Genomic DNA, 21,047 nt, shown 5'->3' with positions numbered 1-21,047 from the left:
GCTTCCTTTTGTCTCTTAGGTGAGGGAAGTTTTTATGTTGGGGATAATGTCGAAACATCTTTGAAAAAGAGCTTTGGTATAAAGCTTTTTGAAGTTGGAAATAACATTGATCCATTGGTTGTAGGAATGGTATGGTATGGTATTAGGAGGCTAGAACTTAATTTTGATGAAATTAAACTCTTCATCCAAATCTTCTTCCAACTATGGGGGATGTGCATTGTCCATTATAAGAAGAACTTTCTCAGGTAGACCCTTTTCTTGTAGATACCGTTTCACTGATACCGTTTTGGGAGCAAAGACCTCTGTCATCCACTCACAGAAGAATTGCCTGCTTACCCAGGCTCTGCTGTTACCTCTCCACGTATTGCTGAGTTTGTGCCTGTTAACTTTCTGCTTTTTAAAGACTCTAGAGTTTACAGAGTGGTAAACCAACAGAGGTTTTATTTTCAGGTCACTGGCATTGGCATAAAAAAGCAAAGTTAGTCTGTCTTTCATTGGCTTGTGTCCTGTCAGTGCCATTTCCTCCTTGGTGATGTACGTTCTCTTAGGCATTTTCTTCCAGAAAAGCCCCGTTTCATTGCAGTTGAAAACTTGTTCTGGTTTGTAACCTTGTGACTCTATCAGTTTCTGAAATTCCTTCATGAACCTTTCAGTGGCTTCTTTGTCAGCACTAGCACCTTCTCCATGTCTAACGACACTGTGGATACCAGTTCTATTCTTGAATTTCTCAAACCATCCTTTGCTAGCTTTAAACTATTTGCCAATGTCTTTGCTACTGCTAGTGGATGGCAAGTTCTGCGAAAGATCTTTGTAAATAGTTTGAGCTTGTAAACAGATCATGTTTTGGGAGACACTATCTTCTTTCAGTTGCATGTCATTAATCCAGACGAGTAATAAAGTTTTCATTTCTTCCATAACTTTATTTCTTCAAGATGACATGATAGATACTCCTTTGGCCACATCCAGTTCCTTATAAAAATCTGCTTTCTTGACAATTGTAGCTATGGTGGATTTGGACAAGTCATACTGCTTGTACAGATCACTTTGCCTGACTCCTTTCTCATATTTTTCCACAATCTCTTTCTTAATTTCTGTTGTGATTTTCTTTTTCTCTTCTTTCTTAGTTTTCTTTGGCCCCATGTTGAAAATAATACTCTGATCAGTGAAATGATGCCTATCTGGTAGATTATTTAGAAAATAAACATGAAGCTTCAATAAAACACGTCATTTATAAAAAGAAATACATACAGTACACATAATAAATACAAACCTAAAAAACTCTTCAAGAAGTGTATTGTTTGTTTACACAAATACCAAAATGGATGCACAAAAAAGCAAATACGTGCAGCATTCGTCGTTCAGATCACTATTCAGATAAATATGACGTAGTAACAACAATCGTTACTAGAGACTATTCAGCGCATGCATGCTCAGCTAAATGTGCATACATATATGCTGTGTACTCTGCATTAAGCCTGTTTCTAGTACTAGGGGAAAAAGTTAAAAAAAAGTATAATGTAACACAGGCTTTAGTTCATTTGAAAAGAAAAGCATCACGATTCATATCTAGAGGTCAAAATGGGATATGAAAAAAGTTTGTATCTCGAAAAGTTCATAAGTCAAGATACCACTGTATATATATATATATATATATATATATATATATATATATATATATATATATATATATATGTATGTGTGTGTGTGTGTGTGTGTGTGTGTGTAGTTTGTTTGTTTGTTTGTTTGTTTGTTTGTTTGTTTGTTTGTTTGTTTGTTAAAGATGCCAAGCTATTTTAAACTTGGTTTTACTCCATTTCCCAAGCAAGCAAACAGACAAATAAATCAAGTTTGCGCCTGCTTTTATTGCAAGTCTAGCCTCAAAGTAGTGCAAGTCAAGGCAACTCATGGTAAAGGTAGAATAAGCTCTGATCACTATTCTTAATGTTTACCCTTAATGCACAGCCCATCTCCTTGAGGAGATGTATGATGCTATGTATTAAAGACAAAGGGGCCACTACCCAGACCGGTTTCGACCTTTATTGAGGTCTCATCAGTGGGAGCCAGGCTAGAAATACCAAGATTTTAGTAATACAGAGCTTATAAGTATTTTACCAGAACAAGTTACCATAAGGTGTTTTAACCTTATAAAATAATATTATACCCAAGGTAAAATACTTTCTACATTTATATCTCATCCTGAGATTTTTATTTAATAAGATTAAAACACCTTATGGTAACTTGTTCTGGTAAAATACTTATAAGCTCTGTATTACTAAAATCTTGGTATTTCTAGCCTGGCTCCCACTGATGAGACCTCAATAAAGGTCGAAACTGGTCTGGGTAGTGGCCCCTTGTCTTTAATACATAGCATCATACATCTCCTCAAGGAGAAGATGGGTTGTGCATTAAGGGTAAATATTAAGAATAGTGATCAGAGCTTAATCTACCTTTACCATGAGTTGCCTTGACTTGCACTACTTTGAGGGTCAGCTAGACTTGCAATACATGCAGGTGCAAACTTGACTTATTTGTCTGTTTGCTTACTCTTGGGAAATGGAGTAAAACCAAGTTTAAAATAGCTTGGCATCTTTAACATTTATTATACCCAAGGTAAAATACTTTCTACATACATATATATATATATATATATATATATATGGCAAACCAGTTTCAAGTTTATTTGACAAACTTTTCATTTAAAGCTAATATTCATATACTTCTTCATGGATAGAAAATATCTGAAAGTAATGTTTTCTTATTTTGATTTTTTGAGTTTATAAATATATATGTACAGCATTTACTTTTAAGAATATTCATTACATAAGTAGATTGGTTTGTGCACCAAGTGGGTATCTATGAATGTCTAGTGATATTTCTTTTTAATGCTTTCTTACTAAATAGCTTAAGGAAATTACAACATACAAAAGAGCATACATTAAAATAAATTTTAATACACTTCCAATATTTCGGCAATGTCACTTTGCCATTATCACAGGAACTTAAATACAAGATACATGCATGCAAGCACAACACAGTAAATGAGGAACGAAACAGGAAGCTATTCTTTCTCCTCAAGGTCCTGGTGGTGCCCCCCTAGCAGGCAATGTTGGTATTCTTGGCCTATTGGGCTGAAGGTCTTCTGATGTGGGTTTCCCAAATTTTAGGCAGTATCATATAAATATCATATAAATATAAATACATATAAATATCATTTACAAAAGAAAATTCAAACTCTTGTAATATAAAATTTCTTGTTTTCTTTTTAATGATTATACCATGCTGCATTATCCACAAAAACATCAAAAGAAAACAAAAGAAATTGCTGAAGGTAGTAGTTTTTTCCCTCTCCTTATCTCTTGGAACAGAGTTGACTTTTATATGCCAGTATGAACACTATGACCTTTATTTTTACTCTTTACATAATGAATACTTTCCCTTCTTATTTCACTCCAGGTTTTTCCCATAAAAAAAAAACGTTATACAGAAAACCACAGTTGTACCTTTCATAAAATAATCATATATGTTCTTTTTTAATCTATTTTCTTTTGTAAGTGATATAAATATCATTTACAAAAGAAAATTCAAACTCCTGTAATATAAAATTTCTTGTCTATTTCATTCTCAAATAAGGTCTCTGATAAATCACCAGATTTCAAAATGCAGATTTTGCATGAAGTTCTGCAATTCTGTATGTCACTTTTTTACCTCAGGTGATTTCCAAAAACAAGATAAGCCTTGCTAATCTTTTAGGATTAGCCAGACTTTACTTCAACTTTTTGGAAATATTTTCCAAAAACTAAAATTTCTTCTTTCTTGGGGTTAAAGAGCAAAAGTAATAGTAGAAGTGAGGTCGTTGAAGTGTCAGGTAAAAATTTACCTTATCCATTATTTTGAAATAGGTTTTTAGGGTATTTTACTGTATTTCCTGCCAAAGTAAAGCTTTTAATTTGTTTTGTATACACATGTGCAGTGCAGTACAGTGCAGTGGTAGTGTGTGCTAGGGGTGGTGGTTTACTCATTGTACTATTTATTCATGCCCCTCCTCCATATAGTACCTTTTTAACCAAAGCTCTTCACAAATGTGCACCTGCATAACTAGCTGCACATTTATATATATATCATCCTTTATAGGATGATATATAATTTGTTCCCTGTCATAGTACTTTCTGCACCACCCATAACAACTCTAAATTGGATATTTATTTATCTATAACAAGTCTATTTGTATTAATGCCTGTTATTTTTCCTCAGACATGCCTGATATACACAAATGGTTCGTATCTGATTGATGTCAAATGTGTAGAAAGGCATATGTGTTCGTCGAACATGTTGTTTAATTTTGACGGTATATATCAAAACACAGAATTATAAGTAAATAATTATTTATTGATTTATTGCTGAAATTTCGCTGGTGTTATAACCAGCATCTTCAGAGAACAAAAACACAGTTTGTCACAGTACATGAGACTACAACAACATCGTGTAACAAAGAGACTAGTTAAAAAAAAAATTGTAGCAACAACACAAAGACTAAAGTCCTAATGGTCCCTCTAGCTAAAAAAAAAAAAAAAAGAGAGAGAGAAAGCAGGTACTAGTTATGTCTTAAGATGACTGTCTCCCAAATCTTAGGCAAATTTATACAGCCGTATTTGTTGAGATTCGGAGCATGTTTCAAGGCTTCTGTTGATTCTAAGAACAATCTCTCTGACTTGAAAAAGCTTCTGTGCAGTACATTTGTTCATGTTGATCCTGTGTGCAGGGGTATCCAAAGCATGGTCTGCTAGGCCTGACTTGCCATAGTGATAGTGCAGGATGTATCTTTTATGTTCACTGATGCCCACAGGTCTTCCTGTTTGACCGTAGTAAGCTTGATCACACAAGAAGTACTTTGTAGACTCCTGGATGTGATAAATGAGGGATGCTGTCCTTGGGTGAACAGATGAGTGTTGCTAATTTGACACACGGTCTGCATACAGTGCGTAGTTGATGCTTATTGAGAATTCTAGATATCTTTTCCAATGTGCCTTTAATGTATGGGATGGTGACTGTTTTGTTGTAGTTGTTCATAGTGGATAGTGGGAGGGGGTTTCTTAGGAGCATTTAGTATTTTGTTTATCTTATGGAGATTAAGTCAACGGTCATCGCGCGCTGAACGCACCGGTTCTCGTCCGATCACCGAAGTTAAGCAGCGTTGAGCTCGGTTAGTACTTGGGAGGGTGACCACCTGGGAATACCGAGTACCATTGGCAGCTTTTTAAATAAGTCAGCCTGTGTAGCTCAGTGGATGTGGCGTTTGCACACTACCGCGCTAGGCCGCACGAAGGAAGTCTTGGTTTCGAGTCTAGTCGGCGACTAGAGGAAATTTTTCTAAGCCTTTTTTCGACTGGTTCCCGAGTTAGTCGATCTCTGGCACGGGCAAGCAAGGTTTTCCTCCCGGAAACTCGGGTTTTTCGTCCTGTAAACTCAAGAAAATCGACCGTAGAACCCACATTATTTCAGACATTAAATATATTGTGTTAGGATTAGAGACCACGAGATGGCGGCACATTTGAGCCGTCTCTCTTCACTGCGTACCGCTTAATTAGTGATAGCCTTGGGCCATCTGTCTCTGATTGGGTACCAGTGGAGATTGAACTGCCCACTCAGTCTCCAAAAGTTAGATAGGGCTAAATGGCCTCGCCTACTCCCGTATATACGGGAATAAAAAGGCGTTAGCTGATTTTTTTTTTTTTTTTTTTTATGGAGATTATAGCCAGTGGCCAAGAAGGTGTGACATGAGTGAGCCAGTTCAGCAGCAAGAACATTGTCATTGGAACAGATTGCTCTCGCTCTGTGGGTTAGCATTTTTAAGATACCATACTGTTGAGAAAGGTGATGGTGTGATTGTTTGTGTAAATATCTTCCTATGTGTGTGGGTTTTCTAAAAACTGAGAATGATGGAAAAACTGGAAGATGTGTGATTAGTGTATCCAGGAAGGACAGACAGTTATTAGCTTCCAGTTCCATTGTAAAGTAGATTTTTGGATCTTGGTTATTTAAATACGCTAAGAATGTATCCAATGTGTCTGGGCCATGTGGCAAAATAGCAAGCACATTGTCAACATAGCGTAGCCAAAGCATTGGTTTGAGAGTGGCTGTATTGATAACCACTCTCAAACCAACGCTTTGGCTACGCTATGTTGACGATGTGCTTGGTGTTGTCAACATAGCGTAACCAAAGCGTTGGTTTGAGAGTGGCTTTATTGATAGGTAGTTTTTCCACCAGGTGTTCTATGTAGAAGTTGGCTAACGGGGGAGCCCATAGCTGTTCCATCTAATTGTTTGTACATTTTCCCTTTCTATGTGAAATATCCTGCATGTATTATGAATTTAAATTATTCAGATATATTAGGAAAGTGTGACTTTAGCAAGTTAAGGGTTTCAATTAGTGGTATATTTGTGAATAGTGAGGTGATATCAAAGCTCATAGGTGATATCATTAAGTCTGAACTTTCTAAGCTATGGCGTTCTAAAATACTTTTTAGGTGGGCAGAATTTTTGATAAAGGAGGGAGAATTGTTTGTGAGAGTGGCTAGTTAGCTTAACTAAATGTCTAGCAAGTTTGTATTATTATTATTATTCAGGCCTCCATGGAGTCAAAAGACTCATCGTGGGAACATAAAGTCTGTCAAGATTCATCGAGGGGAGGTCCCCCTTAAGAAACACAGTCTATCATACCACTCCTTAAACTCATTGACCGTTCTCGCTCTCACCACTCCATCAGGCAATGCATTCCATGGTTCAACCACCCTCCACGCAAAGAAACCACTCCTCACCCTCTTGCTCACAGTTTCCTTTCGTAACTTCCAGGGATGACCTCTTGTCATCACTCCTTCCCGCTGTTCAACCAAGCGAAAGAACTCCCCAGTGTCAACCCTGTAACCACCTCTTAACAGTTTAAAAGTCTCAATCATATCACCTCTCCTTCTTCTATCCACTAAACTCTGCAGTCCACATTCCCTCAGCCGATCCTCATAGCTATCCTTGTACAGTCCTGAAACCATCTTTGTCATCTGTCTTTGTATCCTTTTCACAGTTAATTTATCCCCTTCAAATCTTGGGGACCAAATCTGAGAACAGTAGTCTAAGTGTGGTCTGATCAGAGACTTATACAACGGCATGATAACCCTTTTATCTTTGCAGGTCAGTGTCCTTCTCATAATTGCAGCAATCCTCTGTGTTACCTTCACCACCTTTGCACTATGTCCCCTAAATTTCAGGTTTCTATCAATTATCAACCCCAGATCTCGTCTTCCCTACTTCCTCCAGTATAACTCCTCCCATAGAGAATGCAGCATCCCATCAGTGTTTCCCAAACCTCAAGACCTTACATTTTGCTGCATTAAACTGACACCCCCATTCATTTGCCCATCTATCTAGCTTATTCAAATCCTCTTGCAGGGCTACCACATCTGCACTATTATAAATAATCCTTCCCAGCTTCGCATCATCTGCAAACAACTGAATATCCCCTTGCAATCCACTGGCAATGTCATTGATATAAAGGTTAAACAATATAGGTCTCCTAGTACTGAGACCTGTGGAACACCACTTGTAACCCTCTGCCTCCTTGAAACTGCTCCACCATACACAACTCTCTGACAGACAGCCAATCCTGAATCCAGTTGACCAATCTGACATCCAGACCCATGTGCTGCAACTTAAATATCATCTTATCATGTGGCACCCTGTCAAATGCCTTCACTAAGTCTAAGAAAATTGCAGTATATGCCTTTCCCTCATCTAATGTTCTTGTAGCTTTATTATAAAAAGGCTAGCATATTGCTAAAACAAGAGCGCCCTTTCACAAATCCATGTTGACTCTCACAGATAACATTACCCTCGTCTGCCCAATGCTGTATACAGTCCCTCACTACTTTCTCCTAGATCTTAACAACTACTGATGACACACAGACTGGCCTGTAATTAGACACTTCCAGTCTGTTATCACCCTTATGCAATGGCACTATCTTACCTTCCTTCCATTCCCTGGGCACCTTTCCCGCAGCCAGACTTTTATTGAAAAGCCAGGTTAAAGGCACTGTCAGTTCCCTAGCACATTTTCTCAAAACTTGTGGTGAAATACTATCCAGTCCCAAAGCTTTACTGACATCCAGAGTACTCAGTGTCTGAAACACACTCTCCTCCTGTACCTCTAAACCTCGAACCAGCCCTATCCCTCTAGCATTAAAACTGACTCCTCTAGGATGAAATACTCCAATAAAGTGTTCATTGAACAATTCCACTATGTCCTCTGCATCAGTCACTCTATTCCCATTTTTATCCCACAATATCATTCTTCCATAGTCATTTCTCCTCCTACTGGCAACATAGCTAAAAAATTCCCTAGGATTTTCTTTGGATCTTAGGGCCCATCACCTCTCATATTCCAGTTTCGCTTTCCTTACCACACTAGTCACTCTTCTGTCCTGTGCAACACTCCTCACTCCTCACGCATCCTATCTTGAACACCACAGATCATTGAGTCGCTATACATTATACCTCTTACCATTCCCTCTCTCCTATTGTTTCCATTCTCTCCTCTTCTTTCATTCCCATAAGTCTCTCTCATTCCCTCTCCTCTACTGCTATTCTCTCTTCTAGCATTCCCATACCTTTCTCTCCTACTGTTTCCATTCTCTTCTCTTCAAGCACTCCCATACATCTCTCTCTCCTACTGTTTCCATTTTCTCCACTTCTAGCACTTCCATATCCCTCTCTCATTCCGTCTTTCCTACTGTTTCCATCCTCTCGTCTTCTAGCATTCCCATACCTCTCTCTCATTCCCTCTCTTCTACTATTTCCTTTCTCTTCTCTTCTAGCACCCCCATACCTCTCACTCATTCCCTCTTCTACTGTTTCCTTTCTCTCCCCTTCTAACGCTCCCAAAAATTCTCTCTCTCTCTCTCTCTCCCCTACTCTGATTTGGCTTGCATTTATCTCTTCCATTCTCCTAATCTTATCTTTCATACTTCTGCTCTCATTCACAAGACATTCCACCTCCTCTTTCAGCTCATCTATCTCCCTCTGCAGGTCAGTCACTCTTAATCTAAATTCACTCTCCCAAACAAAACCATCTCCTAAACTTTCACAGTCACTCACGCCTTCCACACTATCAACTATTATTTTCTCATTCATATATATATATATATATATTTTTCATTCTCTCCTATCACACTACTTGTCTTCCTACATTCATTCCCCATTCCTGGAGCAACAAGGTTGGATATTGATATTTTGAATGCACTTATTTCCTCCCACTGCCTGCATCTTGCGCACATATGCTCTCCGCTCTCTTTCACAAGCCACATATCCAATTCCCGAGACGCATACACGCCGCAAGTACTGTAAGTGCCACAAAGTCCCTTATGATATTGCTTATAATAGAGTTCTTAAATGGCGGAGGACTTGGTGATACGCCACTTGCGATTGCAGCTGAATCTGCCATCATTCCTTACTGCCGAGTAGTGTAATCGTTAATTATTCAATTAATAAATTCCATTAAATAAATAAGAAAAAAAGTACAAACAATTACAAGCAAAACAAAACATTTAAGTACACTAAATAAAATGAAATATAACTAAATACAGTAATGAAAACTTAGCTTCGTTTTGTCTTCCACCATTATGCATTCGATTCCGATGGCAACCAAAATATATTATATCGTGACAGCAACTAACTTCCAAAAAACAACCACTGAAGTACACTCGTATTCAGAGAAACAATTTAGCACTCAAAAACGTGGAAAAATGGGGAAAAAAACGGATTATTCACCGATTAAAAATCACTTTCTTCTGCACAGCTCAAATTCACCACCACATGCTACAGCGACGCTAGCGCCAATCTATGTGGAACTATTTATACTATCTACAATAGGGCATAAGGGTGTACCTTGTTTGTGAATATTTGGTGCTCCATATATCCTGGGTGTTTTAACATGGAAGGGCTTGAGTTTGTTTACTGTTTCTTTAGGCCAGGTAGTGGCTTTTTTTCAGTAATTTATGCACCTTATTCTTTTGTGTGTTGGTGGGATTGCGATCTATAATTTTGTATGTTGACTGGTCTTGTAAAAGTGTGCATTTTGTTTTCTTATTCTGTATCCAATACCGCAGTTGGGTTCCCTTTGTCTGCTTTTGTTGTCTGGTTGTTATTATTGTGTAACTCTTTTAGAGCAATGATTTCCTTATGTGGGATATTATTTCTCAGAGGCTTAGACCGGATTAGAATGTTGGCCACATCTAAACGTATGTTATTATCTATTGCTGGAGTCAGGTCGTATATTCCCCGTTTGACGGGGCCATTATTTTGGCTTTTGGAACTTGTTTGGGAGTAACGGCAAAATTGTGCCCCTGACTTAAAGCACTAATGGCTTCTTTGGTTAAGGTGAGCAATGATAAATTCACAATGCCACAATCTTGTTGTAATTGTGGTCATTGTGTAGCACTGCATTGTTGGAGAATTTCAAACTTTTTCTGGTGCCGGTTTTTGACTTTGATGAATTCTTTTTCATCAAAAGAAAACAAAATGCACACACTTTTACAAGACCAGTCAACATACAAAATTATAGATTGCAATTCCACCAACTTACAGAAGAATAAGGTGCATAAATTACTGAAAAAAAGTCACTTCCTGGCCTAAAGAAACAGTAAACAAACTCAAGCCCTTCCATGTTAAAACACTCCAGATATATGGAGCACCAAATATTCACAAACAAGGTACACCCTTATGCCCTATTGTAGATAGCATAAATAGTCCCACATACAAACTTACTAGACATTTAGCTAAGCTATTAGCCACTCTCACAAAGCTATTAGCCATTCTCCCTCCTTTGTCAAAAATTCTGCCCACCTAAAAAGTATTTTAGAACACCATACCTTAGAAAGTTCAGACTTAATGGTGAACTTTGATATCACCTCACTATTCACAAATACCGCTAATTGAAACCCTTAACCTGCTAAAGTCACACTTTCCTACTGATATATCTGAACAATTTAAATTCACAATACATGCAGGATATTTCACATAGAAAGGGAAAATATACAAACAATTAGATGGGACAGCTATGGGCTCCCCGTTAGCCAACTTCTACATAGAACACCTGGAAAAACTAGCTATCAATACAGCCACTCTCAAACCAATGCTTTGGCTATGCTATGTTGACGATGTGCTTGCTATTTGGCCACATGGCCCAGACATTGGATACATTCTTAGCGCATTTAAATAGCCAAGATCCAAAAATCCAATTTAAAATGGAACTGGAAGCTAATAACTGTCTGCCCTTCCTGAATACACTAATCACACGTCTTCCAGAAGGTTTCTTATCATTCTCAGTTTTTAGAAAATCCACACATATAGGAAGATATTTACACAAACAATCACACCATCACCTTTCTCAACAGTATGGTATCTTAAAAATGCTAACCCGCAGATCGAGAGCAATCTGTTCCAATGACAATGCTCTTGCTGCTGAACTGGCTCACTCATGCCACACCTTCTTGGCCACTGGCTATAATCTCCATAAGATAAACAAAATACTAAATGCTCCTAAGAAACCCCCTCCCACTATCCACCATGGAGAACTACAAAAAAACAGTCACCATCCCATACATTAAAAGCACATTGGAAAAAGATATCTAGAATTCTCAATAAACATCAACTATGCACTGTATGCAGACCATGTGTCAAATTAGCAACTCTCATCCGTTCACCCAAGGACAGCATCTCTCCTTTATCACAACCAGGAGTCTACAAAGTACCCTGCTCGTGTGATCAAGCTTACTACGGTCAAATAGGAAGAACTGTGGACATCTGCATCAGTGAACATAAAAATACATCCTGCACTATCACTATGGCAAGTCAGGCCTAGCAGACCATGCTTTGGATACCCCTGCACTCAGGATCAACAGGAAGAAAACAAAAGTACTGCACAGAAGCTTTTAAAAGTCAGAGAGGTTGTTCTTAGAATCAACAGAAGCCTTGAAACATACTCTGAATCTCAACAAATACAGCTCTATAAATTTGCCTAAGATTTGGGAAACAGTCATCTTAAGACATAACTAGTAACTGCTTTCTCTCTTTTTTTTTTTTTTTGTAGCTAGAGGGATCATAATTAGGACTTTTAGTCTTTGTGTTGTTGCTACAATTTTTTTTTAAACTAATCTCTTTGTTACACCATGTTGTTGTAATCTCATGTACTGTGACAAACTGTGTTTTTGTTCTCTGAAGATGCTGGTTATAACACCAGCGAAATATCAGACAATAAATCAATAAATAATTATTTTCTTATAATTCTGTGTTTTGATATATACCGTCAAAAGTATACAACTGATTAATGTCAGTTGAAATATAGTTACACATACTTCATTGAAATTTAAACCAACCAATTATAAAAATTCTGTTAATTATCTGTTACTTATATAACCTGAAAGTAAAAAATTTTTGCCCTTCTACTTAGCTTTGGATTTTTCTGCGATTTGTCATGTGCCTGTCAGATGATAAACTGAAAGTAAAAGCTGATTTATTGCATCCCATACCATGGGCAAATATGCAGTAATACAATTTGTCTGTTGGACTGTGTGAATGCAAATGTGTTAAATGAAAGGAGTTGTTTTTAGATGTCATTAACATTGTTATGCCAGTAATCAGTCTATACCTTTTGAGTACTCAAAAGATATATCTGGTTATATCATTCATAGTAGCCATTACAAAAACTGGTAGGATCAGATTGTGTTTGTTCACTATTTATACTTGTTTGTATATACAGTGAAATCTAACTAATTATGTAAATGCTAAATTGCACCAAATTCTGTATTTATTATTATTCACAGTCTTTCTCTTTTAAGGCTGCACTTCTGCGATGTAGCCAACCACTAGTTGGTACCACTATGAAACGATGCAAAGAAGATGAAATGTTATTTAAAGCTGTACTGGGAAAGGAAAAGAAAGGTTACATTATTGATACAAGATCCCAAAGTATAGCACAATTAGCAAGAAGTAAAGGTAAGAAATTGCAGTCAATAGTGGCTCTTTTGAATATAAATTACAGCATACTGAATTTATCAGTTTTTATATTTAGTTTTGTTCTTCTGTTTCTCCTTCACTATGGAAAAATATGAATATCAGTTATCATTAATTCATACATTGAATAATTGCTATTCTTGTCTTCTAAGGTACTCCTGACTGCAGCAGTGTGAGTGAAAGGATCAGAAAATTAGAAACCTGGCAAATAATAGCCAAATTTGGAAGTAAATGTTCAATTGGAAACTACTAATGGTTTAGTAATCTATTATTCATGTCACTAAAAACACACGTACTAATCACAGTGATAACCTTTAATATGTAAATATTTCATCCCAAGTATCTTGAAACATCATCAGTACAGTAATTCAAACAATACTAGGAATAACATACAGTTAGGATGCATGATTACAATGGAATCTCAATATGCGTTGCAGTAACATGTTATAGAAGTAAATTAAAATATAGCTATAAAAAAAAAAAAATATATATATATATATATATAACTATAAAAAAAAAATATATATATATATATAAAGATTATTTTACACAATTTTGTATGACAATTTCCCATACTTTAGGAATAGTAAGAACGTCTTGCGGTTTAAATTTGGTCTGTGTAGTAGGACTTCAGCACTTTCTTTATATAAACGTTTATGTTTATATAAAGATCTATGTAAAAGTTTCAACTTTTCCCAGTGGATCCTATGGTTTGGATTTTCAACTCTGTGTTGAGAGAGACCAGATTTCTGCCATTTGAAAAGATGAATGTGGTCTTGATGTTCCAAACAGATCTACCTGTCTGTCCAAAGTGAGACAGTTTGCAGGAGCATGGGATCTTATAAACGCCATAAAATTCCCATACCTTATGTCAAAGGCATCTCCAAACGTCTTTCAAAAATTATGAAGAAATACAATTTTGCCACTACTTACAAACCCATCAACCATATCTATAACTTGTTACCTTCTCCTAAGGACAAACTCTCACCTCTGATGTTACCTGGCGTTTATGAGATCCCATGCTCCTGCAAATTGTTTTACTTTGGACAGACGGGTAGATCTGTTCAGAAACACATCTCGGAACATCAAAACCACATTTGTCTTTTCAGACTGCAGAAATCTGGTCTCTCTCAACATGGAGTTGAAAATCCAAACCATAGGATCCATTGGGAAAAGTCGAAACTTTTACATAGATCTTTATATAAACATGAACGTTTATATAAAGAAAGTGCTGAAGCCCTACTACATAGACCAAATTTAAACCACAACGACGTTCTTACTATTCCTAAAGTATGGGAAATTGTCATACAAAATTGTGTAAAATAATCTTTATATGTTTTTTTTTTTTTTTTAAAGCTATATTTTAATTTTCTTCTATAACACGTTAGTGCACGCATATTGAGATTCCATTGTAATCATGTGCCCTAACTGTATGTTATTCCTAGTATTGTTTGAATTACTGTACTGATGATGTCCCAAGATACTTGGGATGAAATATTTACGTATTAAAAGTTATCACTGTGGTTAGTACATGTGTTTTTAGTGATGAATTCACCACAGGTTTCATTACATAAAAAGCATATTATTCATGTCCTCCTCCATACACTGCCTTGCCTTAGTAAATTGTTTACTTTTTTATCACACTTTGCAAAAGCATTTGACAGAATTTTACATAGAACTCTGTTGCATAAATTGAAGTAAATGGGCATGAATATGTATCTGGTGATTTGTGTTAGAGGGTGACTGATGGACAGATATCAAAAAGTGGCTTATGGAGGAATTGAATCCAGGAGAACGGTGACTAGTGGTGTACTACTGGCTCAGTAATTGGTCCTTTGTTATTTAATTTGTACATCAATGATATAGGTAATGATTTGATAGGAAATATTCAGTTGTTTGCTGATGATGCCAAACTGGGAAGAGCAACAGTAAATGAAGGTAATGCAAAGATCCTACAGGAAGATTAAATCAACTAGCATTAAGGGCAAAGGTAAATGGCTACCAGTTTAATGTGGCCAAGCATAAGGTGATGCACTTTGGGAAGAAGATATCACAGTCTGTGTACTATAATGATGGCACTGGACTGCAGGAAACTGATGAGGCCAGGTACTTGGGAGTGATTTGTGGACAAGGAGTTGAAGTTTAGAGAGCTTATTGCTGAGGTAGCAAAAACATCAGATTACGTGGTTGTTGAAGAACACAAGCTGACAAGCAGGGATAGAGAAGTTATTTTTCTCTATCGCTGCTTCCAAAGAACTGGAATTTTTGGAATGCTCCAAAAATTCCAGTTCTTTGGAATGCTCCCTATGAGAATAGATTGATGATCTGTGGGTTTCAAAAACTAGCTAATAGGCAAAAAAGAGGGGGATATGATAGAAGCATATAAGTTGTTAAAGGGGATTTATAGGACTGACACTGAAGACTTTTGTGAGTACATAGCAGGAAAGGAGAGAATGAGGGATCACCCATGGAAATTGTGCAAAGACCTTTGGTTAGCAAGACTGTTAAGACTAGATTTTTTTGTTTGAAGGATGGTGAATGGGTTACCAGAGATGGTTATGAGTGCTTTGTCATTGAATGAGTTTAAGGAGAGATATTGTGTAAATAATGTCTAGTGGTTGAACAATGGATCTGCAATGAGTCTTCTGATTCTATGGTGGTATCTGTGTAATAATAATAATGATACTAATATTTTAATTAAAGTTATAATAATGGAATTAACTCACGTAAAATATTATTTGTTAGTAGAATTTTCACCTGCATATCACAGGTATCTTCAGTACATGCATAAAGCTAATTAAACAACAACTGAAAATTCCAAAAGGTGCCACCTAAGTAGCTAATATAAGATAACTAAAAAAAGGTCAATAAATTTTCTAACTTATTAAAAAAAAAAGATAAATAAATAAATTATATATATATATATATACAATTAAAAAAAGTTAGGAAAGATTAGCTGATTTATAAAGTACTATCTCCCACAAAGGGGAAAGACGTAGACCATCGGATCTGTTTAAGTTAGGAGAGTGAAGTAAAGTTTCCCATGTTTCTTTATAAAGCTGTTCCATGAGAAACCGACTTTGTTGGTTCCTCATGGAATGGCTGATGATGAAAATGATGATGATTTTAATTAAATGAGTAATTTTTAGGTATTCTTTACTATTGTGAGGTAGTAATAAGCAGGATAGCTTTCATTCTTAACAATGTTTCATGGTACAATCAACACAATAGAAAAAAATACAATTAATTTATTGAACCTACTAATATTTCACTTATTTTATCTTCAGAGCACAAATTAAGTGACAAGTGCATAACACTCAACTAGATCACTGTAGAAACTTTTTGAGTTGTAACTGAAAAATGTAATGTCCTAACATTGTGTCCATTAGCAACCGAATAACTATAAAGTTAATTTGGAGAAGTCAGGTTATTTGGTCTCGGAATGACTGTCTCTCAGATCTTTAGCAAATTAATGCAACTATACTTGTTGATATCGGAAGAGGTGCTTCATAGTTGATGCTGATTCTAAAAAGAGTCTCTCAGATGTATAGCAACTTCTGTTTAGCAAAATGTCTTCTTCCATTTAATCTGGTGTGAAGGAATGTCCATATAGGTGATAGTGAATTTAAGTTTTGTGGTCTTCAATTGAGACAGATGTAACCATTCCAATAGTCTGACTAGTCTGTTAAAAGTAGGTTAAACTGCTGGTGCAAGCAAATTTATAACTTTATGGTTATCTGGCCCATAGAGGACAACTTGTTAGGACATTAGTTTTTTTTTTTTTTTTTTTTCAGCTACAATTTGAATTGTTTCTATAGTGATCTAGTTGAGTGCTATGTTCTTGCCACAGTTGTAATTTGTACTTTGAAGTTATTGACTAGAAAACCAACAAAATATTAGTAAGTTTGATAAATTATTTTTTTTTTTTCTTGGTGATGTTTATATGAAATACTGTTATGAATAAACAACAATATCTGTGCTTTTTTATACATATAGTACATCATTCTGTTTGTCTATAAAATGCATTCCATTTTTTTTTTCTTTTTGAGCTATTTAACAGACCTTAATGAGATTAAGCAAAGGAATCCTTACTAAAATTTATCTCCCAATTATTTTCAAACGGTTTGATATATCATATTACATAAAGTAGAAAATCTTTATGTAACCCAGCCTATTCTTTCTCCCATGTCTTAAACAGATCTCATGCTATTCTATCATCTTTCATATTCTTTCATCTTGTTTAAGATGAAAGAATAACATGAACTCATTGATATGGAATGATATCAATGGTGTCATCACTATCAGCTGAGCAATTATATTATTCCTGATACAGTAATAAGAAATCCATGTTTATAGTATACTGTTAACCACCTTACCGACCATTAAAGATCAAATGCGCATCCTCAAAAGCTTTGTATCCATCATAAATTTCAATGTAATATCAATGGTATTACAATTTTAATATGCACTCCGTATCCATGGTAATGTGGACGTATATATACGTCCTGGCCGGTAGCATGGTTAAAGAACTACTAGTAATTTTATACTGTAAAATAAAAATTACTATCTTATAATTTTACAGTATAGAGCTTACTTAGTTCATTCAGTATAGATGAAGCTCTTGTTTAGAAAGATCCTGGGTTTGGATCCCATCTAGAATGTAAAGAACCTTTGTCAGAATTTTTCAGTTGAAGTTGAGTTATCATTATATCGAGATGGCAGGGTTTTTTCCCAAAACTCAGGGTTATCTGACAAAAGGCAAACATTTCAAGAACACATGGATTTTTACTGCCATAGTACACAACATTGATAGGAATAACTGACCTATCATTGGTAGCATCAGGTTTCTAAGATGCATGTCAAATTATTTGACTGTGATAAGCTATTGAACCTAATGGAGAAAAGGAAGATGAGATAATTTTATAGTATAAAAAAGAATACACCCTTTATTGAGGCCAGGTCACGGATTAGAATTTCCTTATCGTGGCGATCTCCATGTTTTAGTCTATGGATATGACATTGTGCCTAGAGCCCAGTCATCCAAAAATAGTTTAAGATATGCAGTTTAGCATGTTGTCATTTAATCTTTCTATACATCCTGTGCAGAAAGATTCAATAACCCATGTTGTAATTGAATCTTTCTGCATAGAATGTATATAAAAAATATTACTACAAGTCTTTTTTTAAATATATCAACAACTGAGACATAACTTGGTTTAAAACATCTATAGATGTCTATGACATCTATAGACATCCAGCTAAATCTGGATATGATTCTGTAACACCCATTGAATAATATGGATAAGAAGTGCAATTTGGTCTCACTATTTCATTTACCTCAACTGGTAGGGAAGTTAATAATATATTGTACATTTAAATCCTTGTAAAAGATTCTAATGGCAGTGGGCTGAACATATTGCTTGAAGACAAGATCAATGATGGGAAAAAGAAGTACTGGATTGGATTCCACGAGAGGAAAAACTACAATGATGCTGACCCAAATCAGTGGATTGGCAATATCATCAGATTTGTAGGAGTGGCATGGGAAAGAATAGCCATGGACAGATAGTTTTGGAGTAATCTTGGAAAGGCCTTCATCCAGCAGTGGATTAATAATGGGTGATGATGATTATATATATATATTTTAACAGTTAGTATCTGGATAGGCAAAAAGTAAAATCTTAAGAAGAAAATGACACCAAATTTTTAGAGGTTAAGGATTTTGATTAGAAGTATGAGTACTAAAGGCAAGGGGAGACATAGTGAAATCTTTCTCACAAGAAAGAACACAGGCATGTGGTTTGATAGCATTGATTCACAAGATTGTCCTTACCCCAGTGGGAGAATGATAAGATCACATTTAAAGCATTGGCTGTTTGAAAACTATAAGGTTTATCAAATGAAAAAGAGGAATATTATTTGGAAACAACTGAAGCAGCTAAGGCCAAATATACAGGGTTAGACTAAAAGAAATAGACACTTTCAAAGTTTTACAGAAAGAAGAGTTTTAATAGCATGGCTGAAATACTTTGTTTGAAGAGTACATCCTGAAGTTTACATGGGTAAGTTACAAGTGTTCTATGTGCGATCCTTTTGTAACACAACAAATATCAATGCGATAGTCCAGTTCTTCCCAAACACTTCTCAGCATGTCCATGTCAACAGTCGCAGCAGCTACTGTGATGCGTTGTTTAAGATCGTCCACACTTGTAGGGAGAGGAGGAACAAAAACTCTGTCCTTTATGTACCCCATAAGAAGTAGTCACAGGGTGTTAAATCTGGACTTCTTGATGGCCAACATGTAAGAGCCATCTTCTGAGTGGTTGAACATCCAATCCAACACCGAGGCAAATTTTCATCCCGGTAATTTCTAACTTCAAGGTGCCAGTGCGGCAGAGCACATCTTGGACAAATTGTCATTGTCTTTTTGTAATTGAGGCATCAGCCACTCACATAACATGTCTAGGTAAGTTATTCCATGCACTGTTTTTTTCTGGAAAAAGAATGGTCCATACGCATTTTTACGGAATACAGTGCAAAAAACTTTCACATTGGGTGAATCCCTCACATGCTCCACTACAGCTCTCGGGTTTTCAGTTACCCATGTACGAACGTTGTGTTTGTTCACTGTACCACTAATGTGGAAAGTTGATTCGTCACCAAAAATTAGCCTGTCAAAGAAATCATCACTTTCTTCACTCCGTTGCTCATGTCCATACAGAATGAGTGATGGAGGATTTTGTCATTTTCATTGAGGTTCTGCAATAATTGCAACCGGTAAGGGAACATTCGTAAACGTTTACACAAGATATTCCACACAGTCTTTTGTGGAACTCGAAGTTGTAAACTTGCACGTGTTGTCGACTTCTTCGGGCTGCACGTGTAAGTCTCACGAACACGAGTCACTGTTTCCTTGGATACAGGTGGTCCCCCAGGACTTTTCCCCCTTGCACAGACAACCAGTTTCCTTAAATTTCTTGCTCCAGTCGTAGATCGACTGCCTTGTGAGTGGTTGTTTACCATACCATGTTCTAAAACGACGCTGCATGACAGTAACAGAATTTGTTTTTGCAAATTCAATCACCAGAAATCCTTCTCCACCTGGCTAGTGGCCATACTGCTCGACTTACGTCAAGGGCGCTCACGTGCTGCTGACGTCACGAAGACAAACGAAAAGTGGAGGTCGTAAACTTGAGGACTTTTTCTATAAAACAGTACTAAATGCTTTCTGATGTAACAAACAAATTTCAATTTATAAAGCATTTAAGCCAGGGGTGGCCAACCTTTTATAGTTCATGTGTCAATTTTTTCATTTTTTAGTTAAGATGCGCCATACAAACTTATGCCACTTTTCAGCCCTTTTAAAATATGATAATATGGATATATTTAACAGTTATGCATAAATTGATTTATTATATATGTGGTAATATAGACACTTTTAGCAGTTTTAAATAAAAGGATTTCATATAAAGACAAGATAAACATTAATTATTTTATTGAGACTTTTGAAATTGCTTTGCTCTTGCTAAGCTTGTAATATTTGGAGTTAATTCTGTTACAGAAAGCATCAAACAGTTTTTCACATTTGAATCAATCAGTCGTGACCTTAATCATTTTCATTGATGAAAATGCTTGTTCGCATCTGTATGTAGTTCCAAAACGACACATATAACTGAGCAAATTTTCTCAGTTCTGGAAAATGTTCACAGGGCAACAATCGCCAGAAATTAATTATATCAGAAGCATCTGGGAGTGATGGAAGTTCATTAAATTTCATTTTCAATAAAGAATTGGTTTTGAGATCAATAAGTTCCATTTGTATGTTACTAGGAATCGTCAAGATTTTTTGTTCAGTGAAAAGGGATTTATAAATGCAAGTATGCAGTCTTCTTCTTCGGCAAAATCGCTAAAACGACTGTTAAAGAACTCTTGCAATAATCTGCGTTTGCCAGTATATTCTGTAAAGTTGCCATTATCTTCAACAGATTCAC

The 21,047-nt window shown here is 36.1% G+C and overlaps 1 protein-coding gene and 1 pseudogene across 7 annotated transcripts in view; both read left to right on the top strand.

The window, feature by feature from the left end:
• Nucleotides 1–21,047, top strand: part of LOC150094718 (myotubularin-related protein 9) — a 282,350-nt gene that overhangs the window by 123,324 nt on the left and 137,979 nt on the right. For all 7 annotated transcript variants that reach the window (XM_090410951.1, XM_090410948.1, XM_090410952.1 and 4 more), the window contains one exon: nt 12,882–13,038. In XM_090410951.1, coding sequence (XP_090267077.1) covers nt 12,882–13,038 — 157 coding nt within the window. The remainder of the gene's footprint in view (nt 1–12,881; nt 13,039–21,047) is intronic.
• Nucleotides 5,131–5,249, top strand: LOC150094719 (5S ribosomal RNA; annotated as a pseudogene).

The sequence above is a fragment of the Typopeltis vanoorti genome, chromosome 21 (assembly GCF_054136105.1).
Source record: "Typopeltis vanoorti isolate ZY-2024b chromosome 21, IOZ_Tvanoo_1.0, whole genome shotgun sequence".
Taxonomy (NCBI): domain Eukaryota; kingdom Metazoa; phylum Arthropoda; class Arachnida; order Uropygi; family Thelyphonidae; genus Typopeltis; species Typopeltis vanoorti.
Note: the sequence above shows the minus strand (reverse complement) of the source record. Positions and strands in the feature narration are given on the sequence as shown.